Raw genomic sequence first — 15,326 nt, forward strand, 5'->3', positions numbered from 1 at the left:
TTTACTGGATAATCTGTTTAATTAAACTTGCTTGGGGATGTGCAGATGTTTTTGTGTAATACAGTTACGCATTTATGAAAATCCAATCATTTGAAAAATTTAACATACAGATCAATTTCAGGCCACTGCCATAACTAAACCATCTTTAGCCACACACCTGGTACAAGTTCATCTTCAATATTGACAGACAAGCAACTGACTATGTCAGAATTATTTGAAAAGAAATTGATTTGGGATGTAAAAGACACAAAAAACCAAAAAATATAATTATTCGGTAACAGAAATGACTGGACCAGGCAATGAGCCATTAACTGTTGTAGAAAGGACCAGATACACAAACTCCTAGAACAATCTTTCCCCTCCTACCAATATGCCAGGTATATCTCAAAAAACAGTTCCTGATTTCTGGAACAGAACGTGGGGGGGGGGGGGGGGGGGGGGGGGGGGGGGGGGGGGGGGGGGGGGAATCAAAAGAAACATTTCAGTTGTTCTCACAGTATATGAATGCATGGTGTCTGTTGTTTCATATAATTTCATAGGCCTAGCTGAGCAATGCATCTACCATCTTCAGTGTGGATGCACAAATATGTCCGACCTCCTGTGGGAATCTCAGAGAAAATGGCAGGTACTGTGGATTGGTGGCACTTGATGGGATGTTGTGGATTGGCTGTGTGGCACACCGAGATGGTCCATGCAGTTGCGCTAATGCTGTGTCCTGGGATGGTTGCAATGGTTACTGCATCTGCCTAGTAAGCAGGAGATCCTGAGTTCGAATCCTGATCCGGTACACATTTTCACTCATTGCCGCTGATATCGCGTAATGTCCCCAATGCAACTGATAGCGGTGCACCCTCCCTTTCCTGTCCTTTCTTCCCCATCTTCACCCTCAGTTTCTACAACTTCTGATATATGGAACTGTTTGGATAACAACACCTGTTTTCTGAGTTTCATTGATTGTCTCCTAAATTCCAGCTAGAACTTGGGAGTTCTTGTTATGAAAACTTTTCCTAGGTTCTCGCTTTGGAAAAAAATATAACAAACGAGACTGCTGGAATACTGACCAGAGCAAAATACATTTCCTCATTCATGACAGTGGGCACTAGCATGGTGAAAGACGTTCCAGTGGCTGAGTATGAGTTTGCTTCAGATGGTTGTAACAGAGTCACTGAACATCATCTTTTACAAAATTAGCTGCAAATAGTTTTATTTCCTGTTTGTTTTTTACATCAGTTCATGACAAGCTTGTTTTGGCATTTGTGCCATTTTCAAAGCATTTGTATAGCTGGAGGACTATCCATAAAACATGTTTGAATGTAATTTCATTTATTTACTATGTTGTTAATTACAAAGTCATGTATTTACCTTCTACAGTTATTTTATGTTCTTTTTGATAGTTGAAGCATCAATGGAAAGATATGTCATTCAACAAATGTCAAAAAAATAACAATGACATACCTGTAAAAGGTAAATACATAAGCTATATTGACAACATAGTAAATAAAAGAAATTACATTCCAAGATGTTTTTATAGACTTCACTCCATCTAGACTAACACTTGAAAATGGCTCAAATGCCAAAACAGGCTTCTCATGAACCTTTGCAAAAACAACAACACACAAACTATTTGCAGCTAATTTTGTAAAAGTGTAATGAAGATGTCCTATTATGACCTTATGCAAGCCACAGGCCAGCAGAGAGAAGTGAGTCTAAATCTCCAGCCTGAAGTAGCAGATATTATCATTACTGGTAGATGCCTCATAATGCACTTCAGTTATTTGAGTTTAGCTCAAGAAAAACTATAGGCAATTCAAACAGAGTTAAAATTTACCATAGCTTCACTTGGTGTGAGTTATCAGCATGAGGTGGAATTCTACCTTTTATATGGCAGAGTACCTGTTTGGAATGAAAACAGGCTATGTGGCTGCTCACAATACACTTAATACTTTATTGTCTCATCATTGGTGTCTGATAGATCACTGCATTAAGCTTATGGAGCTGTCTGAAGAAATACCAAAAAATAAGTCCCGGTCTCTTCTGCACGTCCAAAGTAATACTACATGTTGTGGCATTAGGGGACTGATGACCATAGATGTTAAGTCCCATAGTGCTCAGAGCCATTTGAACCATTTTTGTTGTGGCATTAAATACTTATTTAGATGAGGATGAAACAACCTAAAGACCCAACCCCCCCCCCCCCCCCCCCCCCAAATTTCCAGCGATGAGAGCCTCATTGTAAGCTGAATTCCAAATTCGTTTCACCTCCTTACGTGAAAGTTCAAATCAGCTGATTGCTACCTTTCTTGAGGTGAGACTGAGTCAACTGTGACTCTTTAACTTCATGACATGTTTTGGGATCGTTTTAATGATGTAGCAAAATGAAAATAATTATAGTATGTGTGATGGTCAAGAAATAGACACAATCACAAGCAATCTAGACTATCATTAAAGACAGTTTGAATCTATCATATTCATGACTCTGATATTTGGTGGTCAGTTAATGTGACAAATTTGAGAAAGTTTATCAGAATTTATCTTTCAGTGCTTTGCAACAGTTTATATTGAAAGACTTTTGTAAAAGCTGGCCTTGTTTCTGAAGACAAGCAAAATCACTAATCTCTTAATGCACAGAAATTGATCTTCATTCACTATAATTTGCCTTCAGTTCAACAAGAATACTAACTTAATTTCTGTTAAAATGAATAATAAATGGTATTTTGATTTAGAAACATTGCTATTTTATTTGTGTTTAGAGTATCTACAAGTGAATTACATGAAGCTGATTTAATGAAATGTTCACAATTTACTGAAAATCTGGTCTCTGCCAGATACTGACTTGGCATCTGGTATCCAGCCAGATAGTACAATTATGCCAGATACCAGATGGTTTCACAAATATGGGTTTCATCTCAACTTTCTGAGCCTATCATGTTGTCACTGGAGTCTACTTAACCATACTTTCTAGAGATATCTCTAGAGCCTTCATGGGTACTGTGATGCTCTTGGACCACTACCTACAGGCAATCAAGATCACGGACAAGAACTAGACATGCAGTGGAAAGTAGAGATGGGTGATCTGCTCATGAATCGATTCAAAGAGCTAGAGTCTTCGACAGAGTGAGGGATTGGTGACTCAGAAAGAAAGAGTGTTAGTTCTTTCGATCTGAGATGTCTCTCCAATGATGTCAGTGAGCAGAATAGTCTAACATAGCCTGCTGCAACAGCATTCCACACAACATGCTGAATTAGTCACTATAGCATAGATCAATACAGCAAGAAAGTCTCCCAAGTTGCATGCAGGTGGACTCAGTACCTCACTTGGGAGCAAACAAACTGCAAGGAATTGACTTGCAAGAACAGGTGAGCTCACTCTCAGCAAACAGCTGTATTACAACTCTTGACTCAGCATGGAGAGGATCACATGGCAACTCGTGAGCCCCCCCCCCTCTTCGGGCTTTCACTGATTCTGCTTGCAGTGCTCTTCGCTCACTCACTAATTCATACTCACAGTTTGACCTGATTACTTTTTGACTCTGCGTTCTCTATTCGAATTCAACTCGGCACAGATAATGTTCATTAACTGTATGTATATAACCTTATTAAACTTTTCATTTTAAAGCATGTACAGGATACAGAATACATTGCATGTACATCTGCTCTCATTTGTAGGCTTTAGTACAGGGCTATTACAAATGATTGAAGCGATTTCATAAATTCACTGTAGCTCCATTCATTGACATATGGTCACAACACACTTCAGATACGTAGAAAAACTTAAAGTTTTGTTCGGCTGAAGCCGCACTTCAGGTTTCTGCCGCCAGAGCGCTCGAGAGCGCAGTGTGACAAAATGACGACAGGAGCCGAGAAAGCGTATGTCGTGCTTGAAATGCACTCACATCAGTCAGTCATAACAGTGCAACGACACTTCAGGACGAAGTTCAAAAAAGATCCACCAACTGCTAACTCCATTTGGCGATGGTATGCACAGTTTAAAGCTTCTGGATGCCTCTGTAAGGGGAAATCAATGGGTCAGCCTGCAGTGAGCGAAGAAACGGTTGAACGTGTGCGGGCAAGTTTCACGCGTAGCCCGCGGAAGTCGACGAATAAAGCAAGCAGGGAGCTGAACGTACCACAGCCGACGGTTTGGAAAATCTTATGGAAAAGCCTAAAGCAGAAGCGGTTGCAACAGCTCATGGAAGAGGATGCGTTCAGTGCGAAACTTGTTTTGATGTGATGAAACAACATTTTTTCTTAATGGTGAAGTGGACAGACACAATGTGCGAATCTGGGCGGTAGAGAATCCTCGCGCATTTGTGCAGCAAATTCACAATTCACCAAAAGTTAACATGTTTTGTGCAATCTCACAGTTTAAAGTTTACGGCCCCTTTTTCTTCTGCGAAAAAAACATTACAGGACACGTGTATCTGGACATGCTGGAAAATTGGCTCATGCCACAACTGGAGACCGACAGCGCCGACTTCATCTTTCAACAGGATGGTGCTCCACCGCACTTCCATCATGATGTTTGGCATTTCTTAAACAGGAGATTGGAAAACCGATGGATCGGTCGTGGTGGAGATCATGATCAGCAATTCATGTCATGGCCTCCACGCTCTCCCGACTTAACCCCATGCGATTTCTTTCTGTGGGGTTATGTGAAAGATTCAGTATTTAAGCCTCCTCTACCAAGAAACGTGCCAGAACTGCTAGCTCGCATCAACGATGCTTTCGAACTCATTGATGGGGACATGCTGCGCCGAGTGTGGGAGGAACTTGATTATCAGCTTGATGTCTGCCAAATCACTAAAGGGGCACATATCGAACATTTGTGAATGCCTAAAAAAACTGAGTTTTTGTATGTGTGTGCAAAGCACTGTGAAAATATCTCAAATAATAAAGTTATTGTTGAGCTGTGAAATCGCTTCAATCATTTGTAATAACCCTGTATTTAAAAAGTGCATCTAATAGTAAGTATTTTAATTTTCCATGTAATGTATTTTTAATGCTGCAGGACATTAGTCAATCACATTGCCTTCACCAAGAAGAGCTTCAAGCATTATGTGTTACCATTTTACCAAACTGGTTATAAAAGGGAAAATGCCATTACTGTCAGCAGATAACTTCCTGTAATTCTGGCTACTTATGAAACCTGAAGAGATGTCTAAAGTCCAAGGATCAAGCAGTCTGTCTGAAACAGTGCAGGTCAGGAAGCCGATCAAGATCACAATAAACCGATGAGTCTTCTGTAGAAATCATTTCTCACAAATTATCCTTACCAATGTCTGCTTCCACGTCAGATGAAGTTCTGCTTCTGGGACATCAAAGTGAATCTCAATCTGTATCAAACCTGATATTGTCATTTAGTTTCTGAACATCTCCAGATTTATTTTCTTTTGTGATCCCCTCACCTCCAACCTGTTTTTGTTTGCTTGTTGTTGTTGTTGTTGTTGTTGTTGTTGTTGTTGTGGTCTTCAGTCCTGAGACTGGCTTGATACAGCTCTCCATGCTACTCTATCCTGTCCAAGCTTCTTCACCTCCCAGTACCTACTGCAGCCTACATCCTCCTAAATCTGCTTAGTGTATTCATCTCTTGGTCTCCCTCTACGATTTTTACCCTCCATGCTGCCCTCCAATGATAAATTGGTGATCCCTCGATGTCTCACTACATGTCCTACCAACTGATCCCTTCTTCTAGTCATGTTGTGCCACAAACTCATCTTCTCCCCAGTTCTATTCAATACCTCCCATTAATTATGTGATCTACCCATCTAATCTTCAGCACTCTTCTGTAGCACCACATTTCGAAAGCTTCTATTCTCTTCTTGTCTAAACTATTTATTGTCCACGTTTCACATCCATACATGGCTACACTCCATACAAATATTTTCAGAACCAACTTCCTGACATTTAAATCTATACTCGATGTTAACAAATTTTTCTTCTTCAGAAACACTTTTCTTGCCATTGCCAGTCTACATTTTATATCCTCTCTACTTCGACCATCATCAGTTATTTTGCTCCCCAAATAGCAAAACTCCTTTACTACGTTAAGTGTCTCATTCCCTAATCTAATTCCCTCAGCATCACACGACTTAATTCGACTACATTCCATTATCCTTGTTTTGCTTTTGTTGATGTTCATCTTATACCCTCCTTTCAAGACACTGTCCATTCCATTCAACTGCTCTTCCAAGTCCTTTGCTGTCGCTGACAATTACAATGTCATCGGCGAACCTCAATGTTTTTATTTCTTCTCCATGGATTTTAATACCTACTCCGAACTTTTCTTTTGTTTCCTTTACTGCTTGCTCAATATACAGATTGAATAACATCGGGGATAGGCTACAGCCCTGTCTCACTCCCTTCCCAACCACTGCTTCCCTTTCATACCTCTCGACTGCTTCCTGTACAAATTGTAAACAGCCTTTCGCTCTCTGTATTTTACCCCTGCCACCTTCAGAATTTGAAAGAGAGTATTCCAATCAACATTGTCAAAAGCTTTCTCTAAGTCTAAAAATGCTAGAAACGTAGGTTTGCCTTTCCTTAATCCTCCTTCTAAGATAAGTCTTAAGGTCAGTATTGCCTCACGTGTTCCAACATTTCTACGGAATCCAAACTGATCTTCCCCGAGGTCAGCTTCTATCAGTTTTTCCATTCGTCTGTAAAGAATTTACGTTAGTATTTTGCAGCTGTGACTTATTAAACTGATAGTTCAGTAATTTTCACATCTGTCAACACCTGCTTTCTTTGGGATTGGAATTATTATATTCTTCTTGAAGTCTTAGGGTATTTCGCCTGTTTCATACATCTCGCTCACCAGATGGTAGAGTTTTGTCATGACTGGCTCTGCCAAGGCTATCAGTAGTTCTAATGGAATGTTGTCTACTCCTGGGGCCTTGTTTCGACTTAGATCTTTCAGTGCTCTGTCAAAGTCTTCTCGCAATATCATATCTCTCATTTCATCTTCATCTACATCCTCTTCCATTTCCATAATATTGTCCTCAAGTACATCACCTTTGTATAGACCCTCTATATACTCCTTCCACCTTTCTGCTTTCCCTTCTTTGCTTAGACCTGGGTTTCCATCTGAGGTCTTGATATTCATGTAAGTGGTTCTCCTTTCTCCAAAGGTCTCTTTAATTTTCCTGTAGGCAGTATCTATCTTACCCCTAGTGAGATAAGCCTCTACATCCTTACATTTGTCCTCTAGCCATCCCTGCTTAGCCTGTCGATCTCATTTTTGAGACATTTGTATTCCTTTTTACCTGCTTCATTTACTGCATTTTTATATTTTCTCCTTTCATCGATTAAATTCAATATTTCTTCTGTTATCCATGGGTTTCTATTAGCCCTCGTCTTTTTACCTATTTGATCCTCTGCTGCCTTCACTATTTCATCCCTCAAAGCTACCCATTCTTCTTCTACTGTATTTCTTTCCCCCATTCCTGTCAATTGTTCCCTTATGCTCTCCCTGAAACCCTGTACAACCTCTGGTTTAGTCAGTTTATCCAGGTCCCATCTCCTTAAATTCCCACCTTATTGCAGTTTCTTCAGTTTTAATCTACGGTTCATAACATATAGACTGTGGTCAGAGTCCACATCTGCCCCTGGAAATGTCTTGTTTGCAACAACCCATAAATAAATTTGTTGATGTTATGAAACTAAGCCCACAAAATAAAATAATGGCATAACATTAAAAAAGCTCAAACATTTTTTCCCTAATCATAATTTACAAATTTGAAAAATATTATTAAGTGCTCTAATGCCCAGTTGTTAGTTAAGATTAAAAATTACTTCATTATTGTAAAGATGGTGGGTGGAAAACTACAAATAATAGTAGTTTCTATGCACTAACAGCAAATTTTACAGATGAGAAGATTGAATTACAGTCATAACTTATAGAGTGATTGCAATCTGAAGAAAGAGACAGTGCAGAAAAGATTTCAAATTGCATAAAGGCCCTTATCGCCAAGCATAATATTAAGTTTAAAACCACTTTCAGTATGAAATCAGCTGCCATAGTTTTGAACCTTCCACATCTCAAAGCGTTTGCACATTATTTAAATCTCACTGTGTAAGTGAAATACAAAAGTCAGTACAGAAAACTGTTGATGAGGTTAAGTTTTTTTTTTTTTTAATTTAATTTTTTAAAATGGTATGATTTTCATTAGACAAACTTGTTGCATTAATTAAGTGAACTTGACAAAAAGCAAGAAAATTAAGCAAAGAGATTAATAGCCAACCATTTAGCACCATAATGGGTGGGAAGTCTTTAATTTGGGATGAGTTCATTTATTCCATCAGCCAGTTCCAAGATAGCTTCAACATGGGAGCTGCAGTGATTGTTGAACTAGACAAATATTAATCCGAGGCATATTTGTCTTGAACTAGTGATTCCTTATGTGAATTTAGACAAATGCTGTACTCAACACTTCACCAGTTGATCCTGAAAAGATTTAGTACCCCAGCTACGAGAGCGCCCTGTGAGCATATCATTTCAAAAGGAGAACACATATGCACCACAAAAAGAAACTGATTTACTTCAACTAAATTGCCACTCGCCATATAGTGGAGATGTTGAGCAGTAGACAGGCACAACAAAAAGACTGTTAGACAAGTAAGCTATCAGCCAAAAGGTCTTCTTCTGAAGTAGACAAAACACACACTCACACAAACACAACTTGTAAACGCATGACTACTGTCTCTATTTGCCAAGGCCACACTGTGAGCAACTGTGCATAATGAGAGAAGTAATCTTGGTGACGGGGGTTAAAGAGGAGGCTGGGGTAGAGATGGGGAGGGATAGCAGGGTGGGGTGGGGGATGGTAAAGTGCTTCTAGCAGGAGGATACAGGTACGAGATGGGGAGAGGGCAGGACAGCTAGATGCTACTTGGAGGTTAATGGAGGGCATGGGGGGGGGGGGGCAGAAAAGGGGAGAAGAATAGAGGTTAAATACTGTGGGTATGTTGGTGGAATAGAAGGCTGTGTAGTGCTGGAGTGGGAACAAGGAAGGGGATGGGCGGATTAAGGACAGTAACTGATGAGGCTACGTGTGTTACAGAAAGGGGATGGGTGGGTGAAGGGCAGTGGCTAATGAGGCTAGGTGTGTTACAGGAAGGTAGGATGTACTGCAGGGAGAGTTTGCACCTGTGCAGTTCAGAAAATCTGATGCTGGTAGGAAGGGTCCAGATGTCACAGTCTGTGACGCAATCATCGAAGTTACGAACATTGTGGTGGACAACGTGCTCAGCAAGTGGGTGGTCCATCTGTTTCTTGGCCACAGTTTATATCAGTGACCATTCATGCAGACAGACAACTTGTTGGTGGTCATGCCCACATAGAATGCAGCACAGTCATTGCAGCTTAGCTTGTAGTCCACATAACTGCTTTCGCAGCCCTGCCTTCAATGGGATAGGTGATGCTTGTGACCAGGATGGAGTAGGTCGTAATGGGATGATGTATGGGTCAGGTATTGCATCTAGGTCTATTAAAGGGATATGAGCCTGAGACAAGGGGTTGGGAAAAAGTGTGGAGTATGGATAGACATGGATATTGTGCAAGTTCAGTGGGTGGTGGAATACCACTGTGGTAAGGATGGGAAGCGTACTTGGTAGGACATTTCTCATTTCAGGGCACAAAGAGTGTTAGTTGAAACCCTGGTAGGGAATGTGACTCGGTTGCTACAGACTTGGATGGTACTGAGTCATGAAGTAAATGCTCCTATGTGGCCAAATGATGGGACTTGGGAGATGGTAGGTGACTGAAGAGAGACGCACAGGAGACCTGTCTCTATACAAGGCTGGGAGGGTAACTGCAGTCTGTGAAAGCTTCAGTGAGATATTTCAAGAGGGACTGCTTGTCACTAAAGATGCATGGCCATGGGTGGCTAGTTTAGTAGGCTTTTTTCTTTTATTGCCTGTCTGCAACTCAACATCTCCACCATATAGTGAGGAGCAATCTAGCCTCTTCATAATATTGTCATTATTTCACCCTGGATTTTCTATTGTTTTATTTTACTTTGACTAAACTTTTTCAAATTTGATTATGCCTTCTTCTTAGACATCTATATAGTCATGTTAAAAGTAAATGCAAGCTGTATATAACTTCAAGAACTACAAAGTACACTTCAGTTATATTGCAGTTTCTATTATTTTTGTTTTCAAAAACATTACAAACAAGTAACAAGAATGAGTTTTATTTTTCTAATATCCAAATTTGATAAAAATATTCAGAATTTTTGACAATATTTCTATTTTACTGATGACAAAATTAATGCTTTTTGCGAATAGAAGATATATAATGGTAAATTATTAATCCTCTTTCTACATTCTTTCAAAAAAGGATAAAAATAGGGAAAAAATACTGGAACATTGACACTGAACAAAACAGCAATGCTTCTTCCTTTCATTTATTTCACTAATGTGAATGGTGAGTGGTGAGTTGTGGAAAAAAAAGAGTTCATTCCAATAAGTGAGCAGTTCTTACCCAGTCCCTGAAAACAATGGTTTTTCCACCTCTGATGGAGATAGGTGACCAAGTTAAAGCAATATGTAAAATGACAGTCCTGGGGAATAAGGACAAAATAAAAATGACAAGCTAGGAATAAATGATATAAGAAAATAGCAAACGAATGCATTTTATGAGAAATAAATAAGTGGAAATGACTCATATGGTGTACATGAAATGAGAATATATCAGAAAAAGACAAATAAAATGTTATGATAAGCCGAGGTGCAGTATGTAAAATAGTGGATTATATACATACAAAGGATGAAAAGCAATGGCAGGTGTACAATGAGGAAACATGAAACAGTGGCTGCCCACATGTTTAACTCAATAAAGATAATGAAATATGTTCAATAAAGACAATGAGATATGGTTAATACAGAAAACATACCAGTAATGGACCAACAAACACACTAAAAATACAACACTAATGACTGATATATATAATTCGTCTTTCTTCTTCTATCCCTTCTGCTGCTCTGTTCGCCGATTTGTTCATGTGACTTAAAGAGAGGAAAATTTATTTTCAAATCTCATTTATTTGTTCAGACATAATAAGTGTCTATGTTTACTCTAAGAATTGGTATCTATTTTACATGGTCATAATTCTCTTATTTAATCTCTTTTCTTCTAATCTAGACAGTGTTTTGCTTACCTTAAGAGAATGGACAAGAGCCATGGTGCTACTACCATGATAACTGTAATAATCAGGGGCAACATATAGTTCCAATCAAGTGGTTTCTTTTCGAGCACTAGCCATATGGCTGCTCCAGTTCCAATAAAAATAGTAGCTGCTGATAAATTTACCACAAGACGTACTAAAATGATTTTCAACCACGATTTCCAGTTGTGTTTCTTTAACTCCTTGTAATCCTCAGCAAGAAGTTCCTATGTTCAAAATACATGTGTAAAGAAGTAAATAACACAGAATTAAAATGAGAAAGCCACAACAGAAAGTATTAAGGCCCATTCATAAGTAGTACATGAGAATCAGAATGACACACAAACAATGACAACTAAAGGAGGCTACTAAGGCAAATTGAAGACCATAATAGAAAAACAAAAAATATTTATGCAGTTAGTTTCTTAATAGTCTAAAAATTCATTTTCTTTTACTTTTACAGAGGAAAGGGAATAAAGGTACAGTGCAAGAAATTGAGAAAGGAAAATATAGCACACGTATAATGCAGCACAAAGAAATATGTATTTGTGATTACAGTTATCAAATCCTTTACTGGATTGTTATAAGATAAATTTGATAAAAACATAAATCAGCACCAATAAATATTAATGATCTAAATTAATCACAAGCTGCAAAAATAAAAAAAATGAAAAGTTATTAAAGAATGGATAGTCTTGATTCTGGAACAGAATCAGCTAGATACTGAAGCAGTCAAACAAAATCTCTTGATAACACACACACTATGGCAACTTAGACTGAAACTGTTTCATGTTAGCTGCACCAAAGATGGCACCCCATCCATTCCAGTGATTCAAATTCCTTTACTCACCAGCTGTCTCAGTAGGCCAAATAATACACATTATGCATAATATTGTGAAATTTTGGATGAAGTACAAAGCAGAAAACTGAATTTACTGTTGTGTTTCTGTCTTCAGTCTGAAGACTGGTCTGATGCAGTCTCCATGCTCATCTACCCAGTGCAAGTGTCTTCATCTCAGAATAACTACTGCAGCCCACACCCATTTGCACTTGTTTACTGCATTCACTTCTTCAACTCCCTACACAATTTTTGTACCCCACATTCTCCTTCAATACCAAATTAAGAAGTGCTTGGTGCCTCGGAATGTGCCCTATCAACGCATCCTTTCTTTTAGGCAAGAGTTTACTGTTACCGAGACAATAGTCTAAAAACACATCTTCAAATTCTGAAATAAAATTAGTTACTGCATTTGAAGATTTCTAATATTTTTCAGAATCTTCAGCTGATATTAAAGTTAGAAAATTTAAACTTTGTTTATAGTTATGGAATTAAAAGAAAATTAGAAAATGTGTCACTCAGAGAGAGAGAGAGAGAGAGAGAGAGAGAGAGAGAGAGAGGAAAAAAAAAAAAACCTTAATATTGCTCACAAAATCTGATAAATTGCTACACTTTACTACAATCACTGCAGAGTGCATAGTTTAAACAAATTTGTAACATGTTTAGAGGGTTGGGTTGGGTTGATTTGGGGGAAGAGACCATACAGTGAGGTCATCAGTCTCATCAGATTAGGGAAGGACGGGGAAGGAAGTCGACCGTGCCCAGTCAAAGGTACAATCCCGGCATTTGCCTGAAGTGATTTAGGAAAATCACAGAAAACCTAAATCAGAATGGCCGGATGCGGGACTGAACTGTCATCCTCCTGAATGCGAGTCCAGTGTGCTAACCACTGAGCCACCTTGCTTGGTAACATGTTTAGAAACGGACCCAATGATAAGAATCTATTTTGAAACAATGATATGCCTGTTTGCATAAGTATATTTGAACAAATCGGAAAGTTAGAATATATTGCAACAGGTGGCAGCATCTCTCAGTTTACATAATTTGGTGTTTACTCGTATCATAAGATTACAATTTTTATAAGAGAAAGGTAAACTTTGCAAAAATAATAAAGCAGTGGGACACCTACAGAACAAAAATCTTATGCTTCAAAGGTGTCACTTACAAATAAATATCATTACCGAGATGTGTGTGTGTGTGTGTGTGTGTGTGTGTGTGTGTGTGTGTGTTTCATGATACCTGTCCACATCTATACCTACATGACCGCTCTTGCTCTGCAGTTCACACTCAGTTGCCTAGCAAAGGGTTCAACAAACCACTTTTACACTATTTCTCTACAGTTCCACTCTCAAACAGTGAGCAGAAAAAATGAACACTTAGACTGTTCCGTACGAGCTCCAGTTTGTCTTATTTTATTACGATGATCATTTCTCACTTTGCAGTGGGCATCAAAAAAAGATTTTCGCTTTTCAGGTAGAAAGTTCAAGACTGAAATTTCATGAAAAGACCTTGTCACAACAAAGAATGCTTTTGTTTTAATGATTGCCGTCTCAACTGGCATATATGATCCATGACACTTTCTTCCCTATTTTACAATAATACAAATGAGCTGCTTTACTTTGAAAGTTTCTGATGTTCAAAATCAAATGGCTCTAAGCACTATGGGATTTAACATCTGAGGTCATCAGTCCCCCAGACTTAGAACTACTTAAACCTAACTACCCTAAGGACATCACACACATCCATGCCAGAGGCAGGATTCGAACCTGCGACCATACAAGCCGCGTGGTTCCAGACTGAAGTGCCTAGAACCACTTGGCCACAGTGGCCGGCGTTTCTGATGTCCTTCGCCAATTCTATCCAGTAAGGATCCCATAATGCACAGCAATATTTTAGTGGAAGATGGACAGGCATTGTGTAGGCAGTCTCTTCAGATGATTTGTTGTACCTTGTGAGACTCAATACCTCCTCTATGTAGTGAGCAGCACTCTATCCTTTCCATATTGTTATTATTCCATACTGGACTTTCTATTGTTTCTTTAATGGGCTCACCTACACCCAAAGAAGAGCATCTGTACTACCCACTGTCACTATTTAAGAACTGCTTGGGTGTTTGGTGGCATTTCAAGGAGGTTCTTAAACAAATAGTGAGGCTGGGGAGTCATAAGTTTTAATTTATCTATAAAAGTGTGTCAGAAGAATTCAATTGTAAAATCTGGAGTGTACTGACACAGCTTCATTGGCAAAGTGTGCCAGGTTTTTCAGCTTTCACTGCTACTGCAGAGAGAGGAGAGCATTTTGGCATACCAATTTAGTCTGTGTGTTGACAGTGGATGTAAAATTATTCTAATGCTATCTTGTACGAACTTAGAATATACAGAGCTGCTTTCATTTACATTGTCATGTAAAAATTCAAACAAGAGCAATAAGTCCTATTTTAGCATTGTGATTCATAGCTATTTATTTGTATCCTGTATACCAATACAGTCATAGAATTCTGCCATAACAATTTATGACAAGTTAACTTTTGGTACATTTGCAGTGGATGGTTCTGTAGATTTCACTGGAAAGGATGTTGGAGTACTCAAGGGTTTATTTACAGTCACACTCAAGAAAATGACGTGTGATATTTTCAATGAGTTTAGTACATGGAAGGGTGATTTGGGGATGGAATTGAGGAGAGAGAAATGAATGTAACAGATAAACATATAAGATGGAACATTTGGGATGGTTGAGATGAAGGAAATTCGATCTTTTGTGAACGAAACATGAACTAGATGAGGATCTCCTTTAAAAAGCAGTAATTAGTTTTAGACAAATAAGACCATTTTCAGACTTAAAATACAAGTGAATAGGTCTAAACTGTGTTTTATTTAATTTTTCTTGCCTGATGAAGATATGAACTCAGTTCCTAAGACATCTGAGTATAGTATCTTAAACAGTAAAACAACTTGTTTGATGGGGCCCTAAATATGTCTTTTGAGGGGGTGGATTTTAATAATGTGCAAGTAGGTGGACTGCATGTTTAGAATAATAACACAAGAATGTAAGAATACAGTGTTGAGATAGATCTATTAATATTTATAATGCGAGGAGATGAAAGCTCAAAAACCTTTCAAATAAGCTCATAAGCATAGCGAAAGGCTCTTGAGTATGACATGTCACTATTATTATTGTTGCTGTTGTTATTGTGTGTGCTGGCTGGGATGTGCAGCAGTACAGCCAGTGCTCATGAACCAGTAAATATGCATTTGTAGAAAATTAAATCATACAAAGAATCCACATGAATCAATAAAATGGTAAAAACAGAAGTGTTTAAAAAT

At 38.6% G+C, this 15,326-nt stretch overlaps 1 protein-coding gene across 4 annotated transcripts in view; it reads right to left on the reverse strand.

The window, feature by feature from the left end:
- Window positions 1–15,326, reverse strand: part of LOC124777486 (transmembrane channel-like protein 5) — a 283,578-nt gene that overhangs the window by 89,567 nt on the left and 178,685 nt on the right. For all 4 annotated transcript variants that reach the window (XM_047252924.1, XM_047252923.1, XM_047252925.1 and 1 more), the window contains exon 10: window positions 11,160–11,392. In XM_047252924.1, the coding sequence (XP_047108880.1) occupies window positions 11,160–11,392 (233 nt within the window). The remainder of the gene's footprint in view (window positions 1–11,159; window positions 11,393–15,326) is intronic.

This window comes from Schistocerca piceifrons, chromosome 2, assembly GCF_021461385.2.
Source record: "Schistocerca piceifrons isolate TAMUIC-IGC-003096 chromosome 2, iqSchPice1.1, whole genome shotgun sequence".
Lineage (NCBI taxonomy): Eukaryota > Metazoa > Arthropoda > Insecta > Orthoptera > Acrididae > Schistocerca > Schistocerca piceifrons.